The following is an 18,041-nucleotide window of genomic DNA, read 5'->3' as shown; positions in this document are numbered from 1 at the left end:
CTTACCCAAAACCACCCTCGACACATTTCTCCCCCCAGCAGGCATTGGGGGCTCTACCCAGCATTCCAATGGGCAGCGGGGAGTGCGGGAACTGTGGGATAGCTTCCCACAGTGCACCGCTTCCAAAGTCGACGCTGGCCCCGTGAATGTGGACTCAGAAATTCGAATTAGTGTATTTAGTATGGATACACAAATTCGACTTCATAAGGTCGAATCCACAAATTCGAACTAAGTTGATTCGAAATAGTCTTGTAGTGTAGACAAGGCCTTACAGAGAGACTTAAAGAGCTCAATCTATTTAGTGTCTCAAAAAAAAAAAAAAAAAAAAAGAGGTAACTTGTTTGCCGTGTATAAGTACCAGGAATAAAGACAAAATACTGGTTCTTCTTCAAAGATTGCTCATGTCCATTCCAAGCAGGTGATGTGCGCTGCATGCACGCCAGCTGGAAGATTTTCCCTTAGCAGCGTCTGTAGGGTTGGCCTGGGTGCTCCCTGGAGTGGCACCTCCATGGCGTCCAATATAGAAGCCTGCCAACCTCCACCCCCTCAGTTCCTTCTTACCGCCGGTGACGGCTGCCTGGAAATTTGCTGCACTACTGGACGGGGCAGCAGGGACAGGCTCCGTTGCTCGCCCCGGTCCCGCTCATACTACATTACTTACTTTACTGAAGCAGCAGGGACTTTCACTCTCCTCGGTTTGAGTCCACCTGGCCACCATCTTCGCATTTCACCCAGGGGCTGACGGTTTCTTGCTCTTCATGAACCCACTGGTCAGTTGCTTCCTCAGGGGCCTGGACAGACTCTTCCCACATACGTGACAGCCTGTCCCAGCCTGGGACCTTAATTTGGTCCTTTCTGCTCTCACAGCCCCCCCCCCTTTGAGCCCTTGGCTACGTGCTCACTACTGTATCTCTCCTATAAGGTCGCGTTCCTGGTGGCTATCACCTCAGCTAGGAGAGTCTCGGAGCTCAGACGCTAGCCTCGGTACTGTGGACGCACTCCGCCGAGTTAATGGTCTTGAGTGGGGACACACAATCGACTGTATAAAATTGATTTCTAAAAAATTGACTTCTATAAATTCGACCTAATTTCGTAGTGTAGACATACCCTTAGAAGGAGTTTTTCTGCCAGTGTATGAGCACCACCTCCCAGAATAACATTAGCTATGCTGCCAGAAGAACTCTTTGGTTAGTATAGCTGCATTTACACTAGGGTTTTTGTTGGTATAGTTATATTAGTCAGGTGTGTGGTTTTTTCACACCTCTGGCCAACATAGCTATGCCGGTTTACATTTTGAGTGTAGACCAAGCCTAAGGCAGTATTTACACAAGAGTTGTACCAGTTTAAGTGGTATAACTACCCCTAGAGTGGCTGAAGTTATACTAGCTTAAATGTGCTTATACCAGTATAGCTTGTACAGAAAGGAAATAAACTGTACAGTCATAAGGCATCTTTTCAGTAGTATAATCGTCTCTACCCTAGGACTTGTACAGATATAACCACATTGCAAAAATCACACCCCTTACTGAAATAGTTATACCAGTGATGTGTGTGTAGACTAGGCCTTAGCCTAGGCTACTGTTGCAGCCACCACTTTTTTCCCATTAGAGCCCTAAATATTATTACAATATTGTCAATGTTAAATATTTTTAACGTGAGATATTTAGTTTACATGTCTGGTTCTGAATTTTAATGGAAGAATATAATGAATTACAAGTTATTTTAAAATTTGTTTTATTAACTCATTCAAATCTGGTCCATCCAAAGAACCATTCACCAGATGAAATATGACTACGTGGTCCCGGACAATCTAAGGCTTCTGACTGAACAGGAGAATATCAAATCAATCTGACAAATCTCCCTCAATGACAAGATGAATTTATCTCATACCACACTCATGCTGTACAGAATCCGATTCTGAGAGGCAGTATTTGAAGCTGAGGTTTTATTTAAATGAAAAGCTAAAACACCCAGAACTGCCATATGGATAGCCATCCTAACAAATTATTCTAATTATCCTCTGGGACTAAATAACCTAGTTTATCAAGAATGGGCCATAAAAGGAATTTTGTATTACAAGGATTACAGAATACTGTTATACTGCCCTTTGAAATGTTTTAAATGGTTTTTAAACCATTTTCCTCATGGTCAAATTGTGTTTAATTCAAGTTCTGCACATTCTCACCCATCTCCATTGCCTCCAAAAGGCTGGCAAAAAGTATTTACCTGATGCAGCCCTGGACAAAGATGATGCAATGGATAACAGATGGAAGATATGCAGACACAATTTAATAAAAAGTAATGGCTGCAACACTGTCAGCAATCTATAACTTTGCAATTGTTAAACTAAGACACAATTTTATGTAGTTAATCTGTAAAATGCATCCAGTTAATCCAAATATCTGTAAGAAATACTACTAAGCATTCCCCTTGCTTTTCCACTCTATTAATCATATCTTCACCTACCTTAATTCTTGAAAATGTATTACTATTATAATACTGTATGTATTAAGTGTTTTGCTCTCTCTCTGATGCAAATAACTCTTTGTTGAGCATTAACCTAGACATGCACTCATCCCAAATAGTTGACAAAAGTAATGTGTGAAGTGCTTACACAAAAAAGGTAACTCTACTATTACCATATTCATGTGACTGACTTACTATACTCACATGTGGAATTTTCTGATTTGTATGATCTCCAGTTTTACTGAGTAGGCAGGTTCTGTCATTGATATTTTTATCAGTTAGCCTATGAGGAACATAAATAAAATATTTTAAAGTATTTTTTAAATTACTAAGAAGTAATTCCTTTACCATTTTAAAATTAATAATTGATTGTTTTTTCCAGGTGTTTTTCATACAGTATCTAATGCTATGTATTTGCTTCTTTATGTATTATTTTTATATGGCGATTATAAAAAGTCATTGAGCACTAAAAGGGTAAATCATTTACATCAGCCGAAAATGTACTTTCGGTAACAGTACTTCATTATTCATAGGAAGGAACTGGGGCATGAAGCAGTTTGTCAAGTTTAAAATGCTTTCCTCAGTACAATGCACCTTCAAAGGGCAAAATAATGAAGCATTTATTAACAAACGTCAGCTTCACTAAGGTCTTTTTTTCCCTCTCTCTCCCCTTTCTCCAATATGTTCTCAGATTAGTTCTCTCCTCTGTTTCGGACTACTTTGCAGCCATGTTTACTAATGATGTAAGAGAAGCAAGACAGGAAGAAATCAAGATGGAAGGTGTAGAGCCAAATGCACTGTGGGCTTTGGTTCAATATGCATATACAGGTAATAAGAATGAAGAAAAGGGTGGTAATGTTTCTCTGATGTTCTGTCCCTAAGTGAACATCATATTCCATTATTAGATTTCAGATATTTGTAGAAATGCTGCACCATACAATTCAACTTTTTATTTATTAAAACTACTATTACTGCCATTACCTAGAGCAACTCTGTGGGATGTAGTCTCTCTAGTTAGTTGACAAATGTCAAAATATTTCAGATGCATCCTGATTGGCGAAAGGAGAATATTTTTTCATAATTCTTTTGCATTCTGTTATGCAAGCTACTAATTTTTAATTTTTGGGTTCTCTTGTAGGAATGTTATTGTCTTAGTCCGATGTTCTGTAGCATGTTCTGAAAATAATTCTATGTTGTTTATGATTTTTGGGGGGGGGTTGACAAAAGATAAAAACAGAGGAACCAGAACTACCATTTCAGTCACATTTTCTCTCTCTCTCTCTCTCTCTCTCTTACTTAGTCTGTCAAAAAACCTTTTTTGTGTGTGTGTTCAGAAAAATCTCTTGTTGGAATTACAGTCAATATTATTTCATAAATAATGAGCACCCTTCTTTTAATATTGTTAGGTCGCCTTGAATTAAAAGAAGATAATATTGAGTGCCTGTTATCTACAGCTTGCCTTCTCCAGCTTTCCCAGGTTGTGGAAGCGTGCTGTAAGTTCTTAATGAAACAGCTTCACCCATCCAACTGCCTTGGAATCCGCTCTTTTGCTGATGCACAGGGTTGCACTGACTTGCACAAAGTGGCTCACAATTTCACCATGGTATGTCCTTATTTGTAGCATCATCCATTCATTGATTTTTCTGTAGCAAGGAAAATATAGAGTATCTGCCTTCATGAGGTAAATGTTGCTATCCCGCTCCCACCCCCTAAGAGCCATTGTTATTATCAGAGCTATTTATATACTGTAACATTAAGTACTGCTTTCTATCTTGGTAGTGTTCCATTTAGTCAGAAAAAAGGTAATGGGTAAAATCTTCAAAAATGCCTGTGACTATTTAGAGAAACAGTGTGGGTGAGGTAGTAACTTTTATTGGCCCAACTTCTGTTGGTGAAAGAGACAAGATTTCAAGCTTACACAGAGCCTTTGTTCTGGTCTGGGAAATGTACTCAGCCACCTTCTATATAGCAACATAGGAACAAGGAACATATGTTCTTAGGTAGAATCATGAGTAGCCAAGTGCAAAAGTGTAGCCAGCAATTAAGTGAGGGTTTGAGGATTTATTTGTAGCAAGTCTGATTCTCTGACATTCTTAAATTTCATTCCCTCACCAACATCTTTTGTTAATTTTTCTCCTTACCTCCCTGAAAGGTATCATTTTATGGTAACTCTACTATCAGAGAAGGGTAAGAGCCTAAGGGTACGCCTATACTACCCGCAGGATCGGCGGATAGTAATCGATCTATCGGGGATCGATTTATCGTGTCTCGTCTAGACGCAATAAATCGATCCGCGAATTGACGCCCGTACTCCACCTCGGCAGGAGGAGTAAGCAGCGTCGACGGGGGAGCTGCAGCAGTAGACTCGCCGCCGTGAGGGCGGCCAGGTAAGTCGAACTAAGATACTTCGACTTCAGCTACACAAATAACGTAGCTGAAGTTGCGTATCTTAGATCGATTCCCCAGTGTAGACTAGCCCTAAGAGGCATATCTGTCTGTGGCCAGTTAGCACTGCTGCTCTTTGCTCATGGGAGTTCCTAGAGTTACCTGAGGTACTTCTCTCCTCCTCCTATGACATGGCCTCTGCTGGTCAAGGCTCTTGGGTACTGAACTCAGGCACCTGGATACCACATCAGTGAACTTCGTATTAAAGCCTTTGATCCCCTGTGTGGTATCCCCACGTCATCTGAAATGTGTAATTTGTGTTTTTTAATTGGAATTGGAGTAATTGAATCAGAAATCCATCGATTCTCCTTTTACCTTCAGAATTTTTGCTGAATGGAACCCGTTGTTTGGTTGTTTTATTTTTTATTACTTTTACTCTGACTTAATGTCCAAGCTTACTATTGTTTGCAGTGTTGTTGTATCCATGTTGGTCCCAGGATAGTAGAGACAAACTTTTGAGGTACACACAGAGACCTGAAGAAGAGCTCTGTGTATCTCAAAAACTTGTCTCTTTCACCAACAGAAATGGTTTACCTCACCCACCTTGTCGCTTCAAGTTTACTATGAGAGATTAGAATCAAATACCCCGGCATTCTTGTTGTGTGAGATTCAGTTCCCTCTCAGGTGGGTAGATCATTGATGCATTTAACAATGCATACATACTGATGTTTATTAAAACACGTGAATGAATAGTGTGCAAATCACAGTATATAATAAGAAAAGGTTTCATTATTGGTCAATTATGGATTGAAGACAGAGCATCAATAAAACAATCAGATGAGACAGGAAGAACAGAGTAAAACAGATATGTATGATTATGAGAAATAGTGAGAGACTGAGAAATCATTGTACGTTATGATGAAAAAAAATCACACAGAAATAGACTCCTTATTTCCTCCTTGCCCAAACAGTTTTTTTGTAAATAAATAATTGTCCTAGTTGTGGTACTGTTTAGTCATGTTCTTCTAACATTTAGTAGTGGAATGCTAGAAGCAGAAGGTTAACAAAATATTATTTGATGCATTTTAAAATATTAGCCTTTAGAAGGTGTACCTCCAGCTGGTCTTATTATTTTGACAGCAACTGTTGGTTGTTGTCTCACTTCTCAAAAGTTAGCTTATTACTGACTCCACATCTTTCCTTTAGTAAGAAGTTGTTCAATTCACAGGAAAATAGTTGCGTACCTTTAGGCCATTGTTTACTTCAGTGGCACAATTACTGATTCTAAAGCTTTGCCATGAATCAGATTTAAATTAGCTGGATTTTTAAAAGCCATTTTCAAACTAATTAGTTGTGCTAGATGGATTCTTCCCAAGGCCTTTTTAATGTTGTTTAGTTCCAATGGAGACATGAAATTGAATTTTAGTAATAATGAGTAATACTGAAGCAGTTCCTTTGGTTTGAAACTAATGTTGCTATGGAAACTGAATAGAAATGTATAGTCCAATTGAATCTTCAATTCAAATAAATCCCAAAATAATTTCATTTGTTTAAAAGCAATTTGAAAGAATAAAAATGTTTAACACTAATGAATACTAGTCACTTGATGCTCATTCCATTAAAAATATTAAAGCATCAGGATTAAACATACCTATAGTTCTGTAAATTCTGCTGTTTGTTAAAATCTATAAATTATTCATATGAAACAAATGATCATGGGTTACACTGAAATAACCCTGACCGGAGAAATTTCTGTTGGTTTTGCCACACTGTCTTGCCTTTCTTAAAGGCACTTGAAATTTGAGGTAAATTAATAGTATAAAATATTTATATTTTAATTTCAATATATTCATTTTCTTTCTTTTGTTGCTGCTTTTTCTTTTCTAGTCTGATGGAAAGAGCAGTTCACCATGCAGACAGTTTCACTGCAGTTAAATCTACTACTTAGTTTTAATGCTGTCATATTGAAAAGCTATGCGTGAAACAATGAGTATTTTGATAAGCACCTAATTTAAACCATTGCTGTACTTTGAGACCAGCAGTTCACATGAAATGGGCATTTTCTCAAAATAAAAGATCCATCAGTGAATAATCTCAGTGGGTCCAGCTCCACTAATGGACTTTCTCTATCTGAACAACATCCATTAGTGTCACTTGAAAACGTTGGCATAGTTTCAGTCAGTGCAGTGTATTTGAAGTATAAATATAAGTAGGATTGATTTGAATGCTGGACCACTTCAGATTAAAAGTATGTATGTTGCTATTTTGCTAAAAGAACATGAGTGTTTCATTACTTTATTATTAACTATGTTGTCACTCAATTTATAGACTATTTACTCATTGTGACAAAGAATAAGAAAACTCTTCAAGGTTATTGTCAAACTAGATCAGTTTTTTGGACTTCAAAATTTGACAGTGCCTGAAAAATCCTCAGGACATAGTAAGTGAAACACTGCAACAGTCTAAAGTGACTAGGGGTTGGACATAATAGCATATAAACAGGCATTGTGGGCTTGATTCTGATAATGTAGGCATGTAAAATGCAATTACCAGGATTGTGTGTGCAAATGCACCTAATTAACCTTTTATACATACAGTTATCTTATTATGTAAATATAATTTATAAAAAGTAATGGGCCACATGACTACAAATTTAAAAATGTTGCTAGAGTAGCCAAAAGGTTAATTTAAGTATCTCTGTATCAGGGCATAAAGTACAGAGTTTTTGCACTTCTGATTGTTTTTTCCAAAGCAGCATCTAACATAGTGTTTTACTTCCAACATCTTCCTGTTATATCAGGTCTGGGGACATCCTACATTTCCAACAAGGGTGACTGCTGTGATTTCTTTAGTTTATCCAGGAGATCAGAATCACATAATCTCCATTAATTTGATATCTCAAGTAACATCAAGATGCTATGCCATCGTGTCCCAAGATAAGCACAGTATAATTCCTCTATTTTGAGGACAGGAAGGGAACTAAAATATAATTGATGCAAATTTGTAAGAGTTGATGAATGTCATTAATTATTCTAAGATCAACATTATTTTTTTAACTTAAGAAAATCGTTCATTGTGTGGTGATTGCTTTGTAGTAACAATACTTAGTACTTATATAGTGTCTTCATCTGTAGATCCTGAAGTGCTTTATAAAAGATAGTGAGTGTAATTGCACCTTAATTTCCCATCTGTAAAATGGTGATAGAAAAGTTAAGGCAAGGGTCTTGTAGCTACTGAATGGCAAAGCTAGGAAGAGAATCCAGAACTCCAGACTTCCAGTCTTGTGACCTGTCCAGTGACCTATGTAGCCTCTAATTATCCTCAATCCATCAAGGAAAAAAATAAATGTTTATTCTCTTCTAGCTCATTTGAGAACAGTTGATAGTGTGCAGTAGTTATTCAATGAAATATTTAGCTTTTTTTCCCTTTCAAAAAATGTGAACCAAAGGAAAATGAGTGTTTTCAGAGAAAAGGAAAATGGCTTCTACTTCTTTCAGGGCTTGAAAAATCCAGTTGCCTATGGTGAATAGGAAATTTTCCCAGGCAGGTGCCATCCACTTCTGCAGCATCCAAGCTTTAATTTTTGTGTTAATTTTTGGTTTAAGTTGCTAGCCTTTTAAGTTGCAAGGAAAACCTTCTGAATATAAAGTGATTATAAACCAGTGCTGTCCAAGTGTGCAAGAAGAGAGCTCCAGAATCTCTGCTGCAGCTGATGCTCATAGCTTTTTCAAGCTTTAAAGCAGAGTGAAAAGTGAACAGTCACGTCAGTTTTTATTGCTGGTCTTCAGAAGCACATGGACTGTGCAAAAATATTACAAGAATTGGATCAAGTTCAGCTTGCTGCTGCTTGAGTAATTCATGAGCAACAGCAGAGATCAATACTGTTTATGAGGAGAAGAACTCGGAAATAGAGGCTTGGAAAGGGATGGAGAAGCAGACTCAGCGCATATATAGCAACCAGAAAGGTGTGCCGTAGCTGTGCCACTGTAGTGTAGACAATACCCTTACTGTAACATAAGAGACAACAGATGGATACAAACAGGAGAGTACAAGGAAACAATGAGACAATATTGGTCAACATGATAGACAGTGATCTCCACTTGCCAGCATCCCAATTGTTGTCAAGATTTTTGTAGGCATCATGGCAGAGAGGAGCGTTTTGAACATGGATAATGGGGCAGCTTTATGGACATTTATGGGGAGCACCTCCCAAATGTGAGAGGCAACGAGGGAGAAAGCATGAAGACCCTTGTTTAAAAATGTAACTAGATATTTGTAGACAGTCGTGTGCCTTGTCCTCTCTTATATCTTTTAGTCACAATAATACATATTCAACTTGTTCAATCTTTCCTTAGAAGTCAATCCATCCGGCCTTTGCAGGTTTTGTTCTTCTTCTCTGAGCTCCCTTATTTTGTCAATATCTTTCTGGTAATGAGATGCACAGAATTGAATGCAATACTCAATGTATTACCAGAGCCATATTTAAAACAAAAAGTCATCTCCCTCCTCTGTGATGATATGCCCAGTGCTTATGCAATCCAAAACTGTAATGGACGGTGTTATTGCCATTTTGTATTGCAAATTCATATCTGATTTGCAATGCCATTTTCAACAGTATTTCTCTCTACTGCTGGATTTTTCTCTGTTATTAAATCTGTGTTTTGAGTTACTGAATTATTTTTCCTCTGAGATATTAACTTGCATTTTTCCAAGATGAAGGTCTTTCCAATTTAGGATTTTCTGTGAATTTCACTAACATGGAGTTTATTCCTTTTAGATCATTAATGAAGATATATAAAAAAGGGTTGGTCTTAACACTGGTCTCTGCACAGTCCCTTTATCGAACACACCCACCCCGTGGATATTTTGGCTTTTATTTTTACCTTTAAAAAAACAAAAAGTGTTTCAGCCAGTATCCAAACCGATTTCAATTAATTTTGAGAGTAAGATTACTTTAGAGATTAAATCAAATGCTTTTCTAAAATTCAGCTACATTATGTCTGCTAATTTTGGACTTGATCATTAAGTTACTACAATCTCTGAGTAAAAGGAAACATATAGATGTGCTGTTCCAGGAGCAGACCACATTGGGTACATCTGCACTTCAATAAAAAACCTGTGGCATCGAGTCTCAGAGCCCATGTCAGCTGGCTTGGGCTGTGCGACTATAAAATTGCAGTGTAGACATTTGAGCTTGCCTTGGCTCCAGCCCAAGCCCAAGCACAAACATCTACACTGCCATTTTAAAGCCCCCAGATGAAGCCCTGCAAGTTCAAGTCAGCTGACCTGGGCAAGCCAGAGCTGTGCCACGGGTCTTCCACTGCAGTGTAGATGTATTATTTTGAATCAGAGACTCTTTCCACCTTATGCCTTCTTCTTGTTCCCTTGCAAAGGAGCATGGAGGAACTGTGGTCTTGCCCTTTTCAGTACTATTAAAAAAGCATTCAAGTTTGGCAAAATGTATTTGTTATAAGCTTCTTATTGCTCTTCTAGTTTTTTGTGGGTTTTTTGCCACTTGCACTTGAGTTTAATAAAGCTTCCACAAAATCTTCTAAAAATCCTGGTATTTTTAAATAATGTGCACTTATGGTTGGAAACATTTTATATTTTGTTTCTTCCTACCGTGGAATGAGGACAGGCTGACGGAAGGGCAGATGTGGAGAATTGAAACCTATCAAAAGAGTAATTGTTGATTTAAAAAAATTTAATTTGTAGCCTGGTGCAGTACTGTGAATCCTTTATATCTTAATTCCACTATCTATATACCTTACTCAGCTGTATTTGACTTACAAAACAATAAAAACAATTTAAAATAACCTACTGAAAGTTAAAGTTAGAACTGTTTTCCTGTTCATTTACTCATTGGTTTGTGTCAAACATAATTTCCAATCTAACTATAATGAAGACCATTACAAACATGCCCATTACTGGAGTATGCTGTACTCTACTCAGCAAAATCTGTATCTCAGTACATTGTGTTTCTACAGCTTTCAGCAGCGGATGACAATAGTGGCCTATCCAAAGATCTTTAGTGTTCATATTGAAAATGCTTTTTTCTTTTTCAGGAGAATTTCATGGAAGTAATTAGAAACCAGGAGTTTTTATTATTGCCAGCTGCTGAAATTGCAAAGCTTTTGGCAAGTGATGATATGAATATTCCTAATGAAGAAACTATACTGAATGCACTGCTTACTTGGGTTCGACATGATTTGGAACAGAGAAGGAAAGAACTTAGTAAGCTGTTGGCTTACATTAGGCTGCCTCTGCTTGCTCCACAGGTAAATTATTACAAATATAAAACCATTAGCTCTTTCTTCCCATGGATAACATCAGTATTTTTAGGGGACATACTTATACTGTCTATGTGGAAGTTCCCTCAACTAGTAGTGATTTTGGTTTCTTAGAAATAGAGATAAATGAATGAGGAACAGAGAAGATCTGTAGTTAGTTTTTGTATTTGAATGGATGAAAATGCCACCTGCACTAGGGTCATTAAAATAACTGCTCTCATTGATTTAATTAATAATATTTAGCACTTATATCATGTCAAAGGGCTTTACAAACTGAACACTTGCAACATCCCTGTAAGGTAGGGTAAGAATCATCTCCATTTTGTAGATGGGAAAACTAAGGCTTTCATGAGCCTTTGACAGATACAAATAAAATTCACTAATCAACATCTATGAACTGTGACCTTCTTCAATCTCTTAATGATTATCTTTAAAGCACTCGATGATCTTTGACCCTGTTGTATGCACCCTGTGTCCTCTTTATGATCATTAGCTGGATTGGCTGAAGGTATTTTCTTTTGATACTTACATTTGAATATTCCATAATCAGTGACAGAACTTACTGAGCTGTGGGTCCCTGAATTTGTAATTCACTTTCTTTAGAAACGTATTAAGGTCAGAGTCCATTGACCTTCAGGAAATAATTCAAGGCTTACTTCTTATGTTAAACATATGCTGAACAAAATAACGTATTTTTTTTCACGCAACGCACTGTCAACCTCTGGAACTCCTTGCCAGAGGGTGTGGTGAAGGCCAATACTATAACGGGGTTCAAAAGGGAGCTAGATAGATTCATGGAAGATAGGTCCATCAATGGCTATTAGCCAGGATGGGCAGAAATTTGCCAGAAGCTGGGATTGGGTGACAGGGCATGAATCACTTGATGATAACCTGTCTGTTCTTTCCCTTTGGGGCACCTGCCATTGGCCACTGACAGAGGACAGGATACTGGGCTTGATGGACCTTTGGTCTGACCCAGTATGGCCGTTCTTATGTTCTTAGCTTTATAGCTAAGTTTTAGTGTTGTATTGTTCTTGTCTTTTAATCTACTGTAATTGAAACATCTAGAGTCCTTGGAAATAGAATTTACAGAAATTAGTAAATAAATATAAAATCAAGAGAAATTGGGCCTGATCAGTACTAATTGGACAGTAAACGTCAAGGGTAAAACACCAAAACAATACTTGATTACAACCACTATTGTGTCTCTCACTTTTCTTCCATCTTTTGCAGATGTATGCTGCCATTTCTGATTCTACATTTGTCACCTTTTAATTTATTCAATTTTTTCAGATTCCTCAAAAAATGAAATTGAAGTATTTTTAAAATGAATGTTAATCACACATAAATCAGGAAATTGAATTAAGTTGCAACAACAGCCTTCACTCTGACCCATGAAGGTGCGTTATAGTATGATGTTTTGTTACATGATTACACAGCAATGGGCAATGTGACATAGCAAACACAGTAAAATATAATGAAATGGTTTCCAATTTTATGGTAGAAGGTTCAAAGCTGTTTGGAAAAAAGGAGACAGAAAATTGGAGGGCTCACTAAAAGCCATATTGTTATAAGTAGAGATGTGAGGACTTAAACTCACAAACTTAAAAAAATTACAGGGCATCTGAAGTAGGGGATTGCTCGTTGGAGCTATGCCATCAGCGATGAAGGTTTGTCCGAAATATTGCCTTGGGCATTACGCAAGGTGGAGAGATCCAGCGTGAACCCTGAAAATGATGGCTAACACAGGCAGCAAAGATGCAGGGTATCATCTGCACCTAGCTACCCGAGGCGAAGGAAGTCACTGGGAAAGACTCAACAGCTCAGGTCGAAGCCAGTACTGGTAGACCAGGAATAGGGTTGCATTACTGCACCTCCATCTCATCCTAGTGGGACAAGATATTTCCCGGGATAATCGTTGGCTCTTTTTTTTTTTTTTTTTAACCATGAATAACCTAGTACTCAGCGCTGTCTCACTCGAAATGGATTGTCTTGGTATATCAATCTCAGGACTAACAGAAGCAAGGCTGATAGATCACAGACGTCATGAGGTGGACGATTCTTTCCTTCTGTATTCTGGCAGCCCCAACCATTTATATGATGTAGTAGTACTGTTGCAACACGAAACCAAGTCCTCCCTGACAACGTGGATGCCTGTCTCCTTGTTTACTAATTGCACATCTTAAAACATTGACACGGTTACTTCACTGTCATGGTAGTCTGTGTGTCAACAGAGGAATTTTTTGACTCAGTTAAAGATCATTTCTCTGATCAGTTTGAACATCTAGTATGCACAGTCCTTCCACATGATCTTGAGTGACCTAAATGCAGTGACTGGCTCCCTGCAAACTGCGTGTGAACAGGTCATTGGTCTTTATGGTTCAGGCACACCCAGTAATAACTCTTGCCGCTTGCTTACATTCTGTGCCTCCCAAAATCTTTCCATTCTTGGGTCATGGTTCAAGTGGCGATGCTTACACCAGATGTAATGGATCTCTCATGATGGTGTCACTCAAAAGGAGTTGGACCACATCATTACACATGATAGGCATATCTTCGCCTGCTGTAGAGCTTATCGTGGTGTGGAATGTGCGGCGAACACAGATCACCATCTAGTGGTTACCAGTATGGTCTTGATGTCCAGCGAGCAGGTAAGCCCTCTCTGATGATGAAGTTTGACATCTACGCACTCCATGTGCCAGGTTTATCCAACAAGTTTTCTATTGTTGTCAGCATCAGATTCTCAGCTCTAGCTAATCTGCCAGATGACATGGAGGTTGCCTGGTCCCTGTTCTCTTCTACCCTCAACCAATCTACTGAGCAGACGATTGGCTATAAGCATCCAGCACATCGACCATGGCAGATAATTAAATTGAAGGCCTCAGTGCGCCAGTGTGGTGATAAACACACTCGTAATCAGCTGAAGCGAAAATTTAACATCCTGGCAGTCCGCGATCGCAAGGCATATTATAAGCAAGTGACAGATGATGTCGAATTTGGCTTAGCCAGGATCGACTTGCAGCCAGGATTCTGCACCATTCACAACCTCAGTGGTCAAGAGGTAGTCACTACAAATTGTATCCTGAATGCCAGCCAAGGCCATCCATGTAAATCGGATTATGACATTCTCTCACGCTATGTGGAACATTATCACAGTATCCTGAACCATCCTCCAGCTGCCGCTTGTTCAGAACTGGATGATCTGGTAGTCACTGCAGTTCTAGATCCAAACATTTGTACTGATGCACCAACATTGAATGAAGTGAAGTATGCCATATCTAAACTGAAAAACGGATGTGCAGCTGGTGCTGATGGCATCCCCTCAGAGCTGCTAAAATGTGCTATTGATCCTGTAGCAGTGTCACTTCTGGCCATCTTTCGTCTGGTGTGGAGAACTGGAACCCTGCCAACTGCCTGGAAGGATGGTATTGTGATATCACTCTATAAGGGCAAGGGACCGCGCAGCAAATGTAAGAGCTACAGGCCGATCACCTTGCTCTCCATTCCAGGGAAGGTATTTGCGCATGTTTTGCTGGCATACCTGGAGCCTTTGCTACATCAGAAGTGTTGTCCCCAACAGTCAGGATTTATGAGGAACAGTTCCACATTAGATGTCATTTTGGCCCTTCGCTTGTTGTCAGAGATGCATCGAGAGTTCAGGAAGCCCCTGCAAATAGCGTATGTTGATGTCAAGGCTGCATTTGATTCAGTAGACCGTGTCGTGTTACGGAAGGCCTTAAAGGGTGTAGATGTGTCTACTACTCTGCTGGACTTGATTAGAGAACTGCATAATGGAACCACTGCCTGTGTTTGTCTGGGGAACCGGATGTCAGCGCCTTTTAAATCAGTATCTGGTGTTAGGCAGGACTGCGTTCTGGCCCCTGCACTCTTTTGTCGGCCAATGGATTTCATAATGCAGCATTCCGTCAGGTCCATAGGCATTGAGATCGGTGATCTCTTGCTCACAGACCTTGATTACGCTGATGATGTTCTTTTAGTACGGCGCCCCGACAGGTTTCGTGAGGTACTCCAGCATATGGAGGAGTCAGCTAAGATTGGTCTCCTCTATCCTTCATAGTCAAAGACAAAACTGAAAAATATAGGACCAGGTCCACCTGCGACTCCAATCTCTTTGAACAATGAAACCATTGAATCAGTTTCCAGCTTTTGCTATCTGGGTTCTATACTTACTGTCTCCTCCAATTCTCACACAGAGGTTCTCCATCAGATTGGCATCACAGCATCTGCCATGGGCCGTCTACAACCGATATGGAATCAACATCATCTTAGTATGACAACGAAGTTCAGGATTTATTCGAGCTGTATCTTTCCATACTGTTGTACGGGTGTGAAACATGGACACTACACTGCGCAGACTGGACAAAGCTGAAGGCTTTCTACACAAAATGTCAACATCGTATACTGGGCATAAAGTGGCATGACTTCATCTGTAATGCAAATGTTTATGGTTGTTTGGGTCTACAGACTACTGGGGCCATTGTCCACTGGTGGTGCCTTATGCTTTTCAGACATGTTGCAAGGATGCCACAGGACGTTCCAGCGAATGCTGTTCTTCAGGTGGCTTGTAACATCCGGGATAAAAGCCACCAATCGAGGAGTGGAGGCAGCCCAAAGGCAGACCCCCTAGTACATGAGTTTATCAAGTCTGTTCTGATGTTGGACTCTCAGACCGTCAAGCCTTTGCAGTTGCTCAGAGACGGACCAAATGGCGAACAATCGCTACAGCCAACTATCTGGCTAAACGAAGAAGAAGAAGAATGTTATAGGACTGTAAAGCTAATGGCAACAAGACTTGTAATGAAACCTCTATTTCATCAGTTTTATGTATAGATTTCTTTGAAATTATACATTCTGGCATCTCTGTTTATTGACAGAAGCAGCATCCTAGACATCTGGAAAATCTTGTTGCTGTTGCAAAGGCTTGTGACATGGTTGTTTATTTGTATTTGTATTTGTTTACCAGGTTCCAGTGGCTAGTATCTGGTCTTTGATCATATTCTGAAAAAGTTGATTAATCACATTCCTAACTGTGAGAGATTCAGCTTTCTTTTCTTCAGAAGCGCCTAGTACTTTAGAATTTTCTGTTTAAATTACTGCTAAAAAATTTGTTCCAAATATATAAACATTATACCTTTTTCTGCATCTGTTTTTCAGATGTGCTTATAATGTTAATGCACCATTTGTAATTGCTCAATTATAAATGTCTTTGAACTTTGGTGCAAGGAGCTACATAAATAACCAAATCCCCAGAAAACTGTAATTTATAATTGGGGATTTTGTTTTGGGGGGGTTTATTAATTAATATACGGTAATGAGTAATGTATATTACATTGTATAGTATAATATATATATTGTAATAAGTAATCTCTTTGTGATGTTCTCTAGAGCACTTTAACATAGTACTCTTTCACACAGCACTACTTTAAAGCGCACTAGAGAACCTTTGGTGCACTCCAATGGGGTCTGCATGGACCAATTAATGAGTAACACATAATTGTGCTTTAGAAGTCATGCTCCCATAATCCATATTACTGCTCCATTTAGACAAGCCCTTAGATACAAGTAACCGTTTCCAGTGTTTTGCAGGTTTTTATTGGATACACACAGATTTCTTTTTCTTTAATTGGGGTTGTTTTATCAGTGTTGATCAGTTAAAACCTAAGATCAGAATTAATTATAATTAAATTATAATGATTATAATGCATTCTATTAAATGGTTAGCATTTGTAAAATATGTGAGTCAAGAGAAAGGTTGTTTCAGTGGGGAATGTTAATTTATAATGAATTGCAATACAGTGGACTTAATCACAAGAACAGAGTTTGGGGTTTTTTAGTCAAAAACAGTCTTGGACTGCTTATATTTTTAGTTATCATGGAATTATTTTCATAGGTTCAAGCCTTGTGCTATAGTAAATCATAGCTATGCTAGGGTTCTCTGTTCTAGTGAGTAGATATATTTGTTGTTTGGAGATGCAAAGAAGTATTTTGCCACAAGTATTAATTTATACAGCTTTACTGGGTTTGATCACCCCCATCCCCCCAAAGTTAAATAGTACTTGTCAGTCTCAAAAGTAGATCCAAGGACCGGGTTGAGGTTGGACTGTTGTGCTATTGGTAGCCTTCTGTATTACAGGAATGCAGATTTCAGTGCCTACTCTTAGTCTTGATTTAGAAGGACGCAGAGGTTGGTGGTGTTGTAGAGGCACTTATGTATGGCATCAAAAGTAATCCATTCAGCCAGTTAAGGAGTTGTGTTTTTTTATATATATATCTATAATATAATATAATCTTATCTGGTTCTTTTTATTCAGGAATATAGTGGCCTAATAGTAGGCCTATAGTAGCCCACTAAAGCTTATGCTCAGATAAATTTGTTAGGGTTTGGCTACACTTGCAGCTGTACAGCGCTGGGAGTTAAAGCTGTCTTCATACAGCTGTGTAGGGAAAGCTCTGCAGTGTGGCCACACTGACAGCTACCAGCGCTGCAGTGTGGCCACATTTGCAGCATTTGCAGCGGTGTTGGAAGTGGTGCATTATGGGCAGCTATCCCAGCATTCAAGTGGCTGCAACGTGCTTTTCAAAAGAGGGGGATGGAGTGGAGTGTGACAGGGAGCGTGGGGGAGACAGAGAGAGTGGATTTTTGGAGCTGACACTGTGTCAGCTCCCTGCCTTGCAAGTTCTAAGGACTTGAAGATACACAGCACCAACCTTCAATCATTTTAAAAGTTTTGACCCCTTCCCCCACCCCTCTCTCATTCACTAAATGCAAATAGCCTTCAGACCAGATAAGCAGCTGCTCCAAAACGGACCCCCCTCCCCCCCTCTGGGCTGCTTCTCTCCTCAAGCAAACACTAGCTGTGGACATTTATCCCCCTGCCT

The 18,041-nt window shown here is 39.1% G+C and overlaps 1 protein-coding gene across 4 annotated transcripts in view; it reads left to right on the top strand.

The window, feature by feature from the left end:
* The window catches only part of KLHL5 (kelch like family member 5), a 104,698-nt gene that overhangs the window by 62,327 nt on the left and 24,330 nt on the right, over nt 1-18,041 (top strand). For all 4 annotated transcript variants that reach the window (XM_045019102.1, XM_045019103.1, XM_045019104.1 and 1 more), the window contains 3 exons: nt 3,158-3,294; nt 3,873-4,069; nt 10,917-11,129. In XM_045019102.1, coding sequence (XP_044875037.1) covers nt 3,158-3,294; nt 3,873-4,069; nt 10,917-11,129 — 547 coding nt within the window. The remainder of the gene's footprint in view (nt 1-3,157; nt 3,295-3,872; nt 4,070-10,916; nt 11,130-18,041) is intronic.

Source organism: Mauremys mutica, chromosome 5, assembly GCF_020497125.1.
Source record: "Mauremys mutica isolate MM-2020 ecotype Southern chromosome 5, ASM2049712v1, whole genome shotgun sequence".
Taxonomy (NCBI): domain Eukaryota; kingdom Metazoa; phylum Chordata; order Testudines; family Geoemydidae; genus Mauremys; species Mauremys mutica.
The sequence above is the reverse complement of the archived record's forward strand: the minus strand, read 5'-3'. Positions and strand labels throughout refer to the sequence as shown.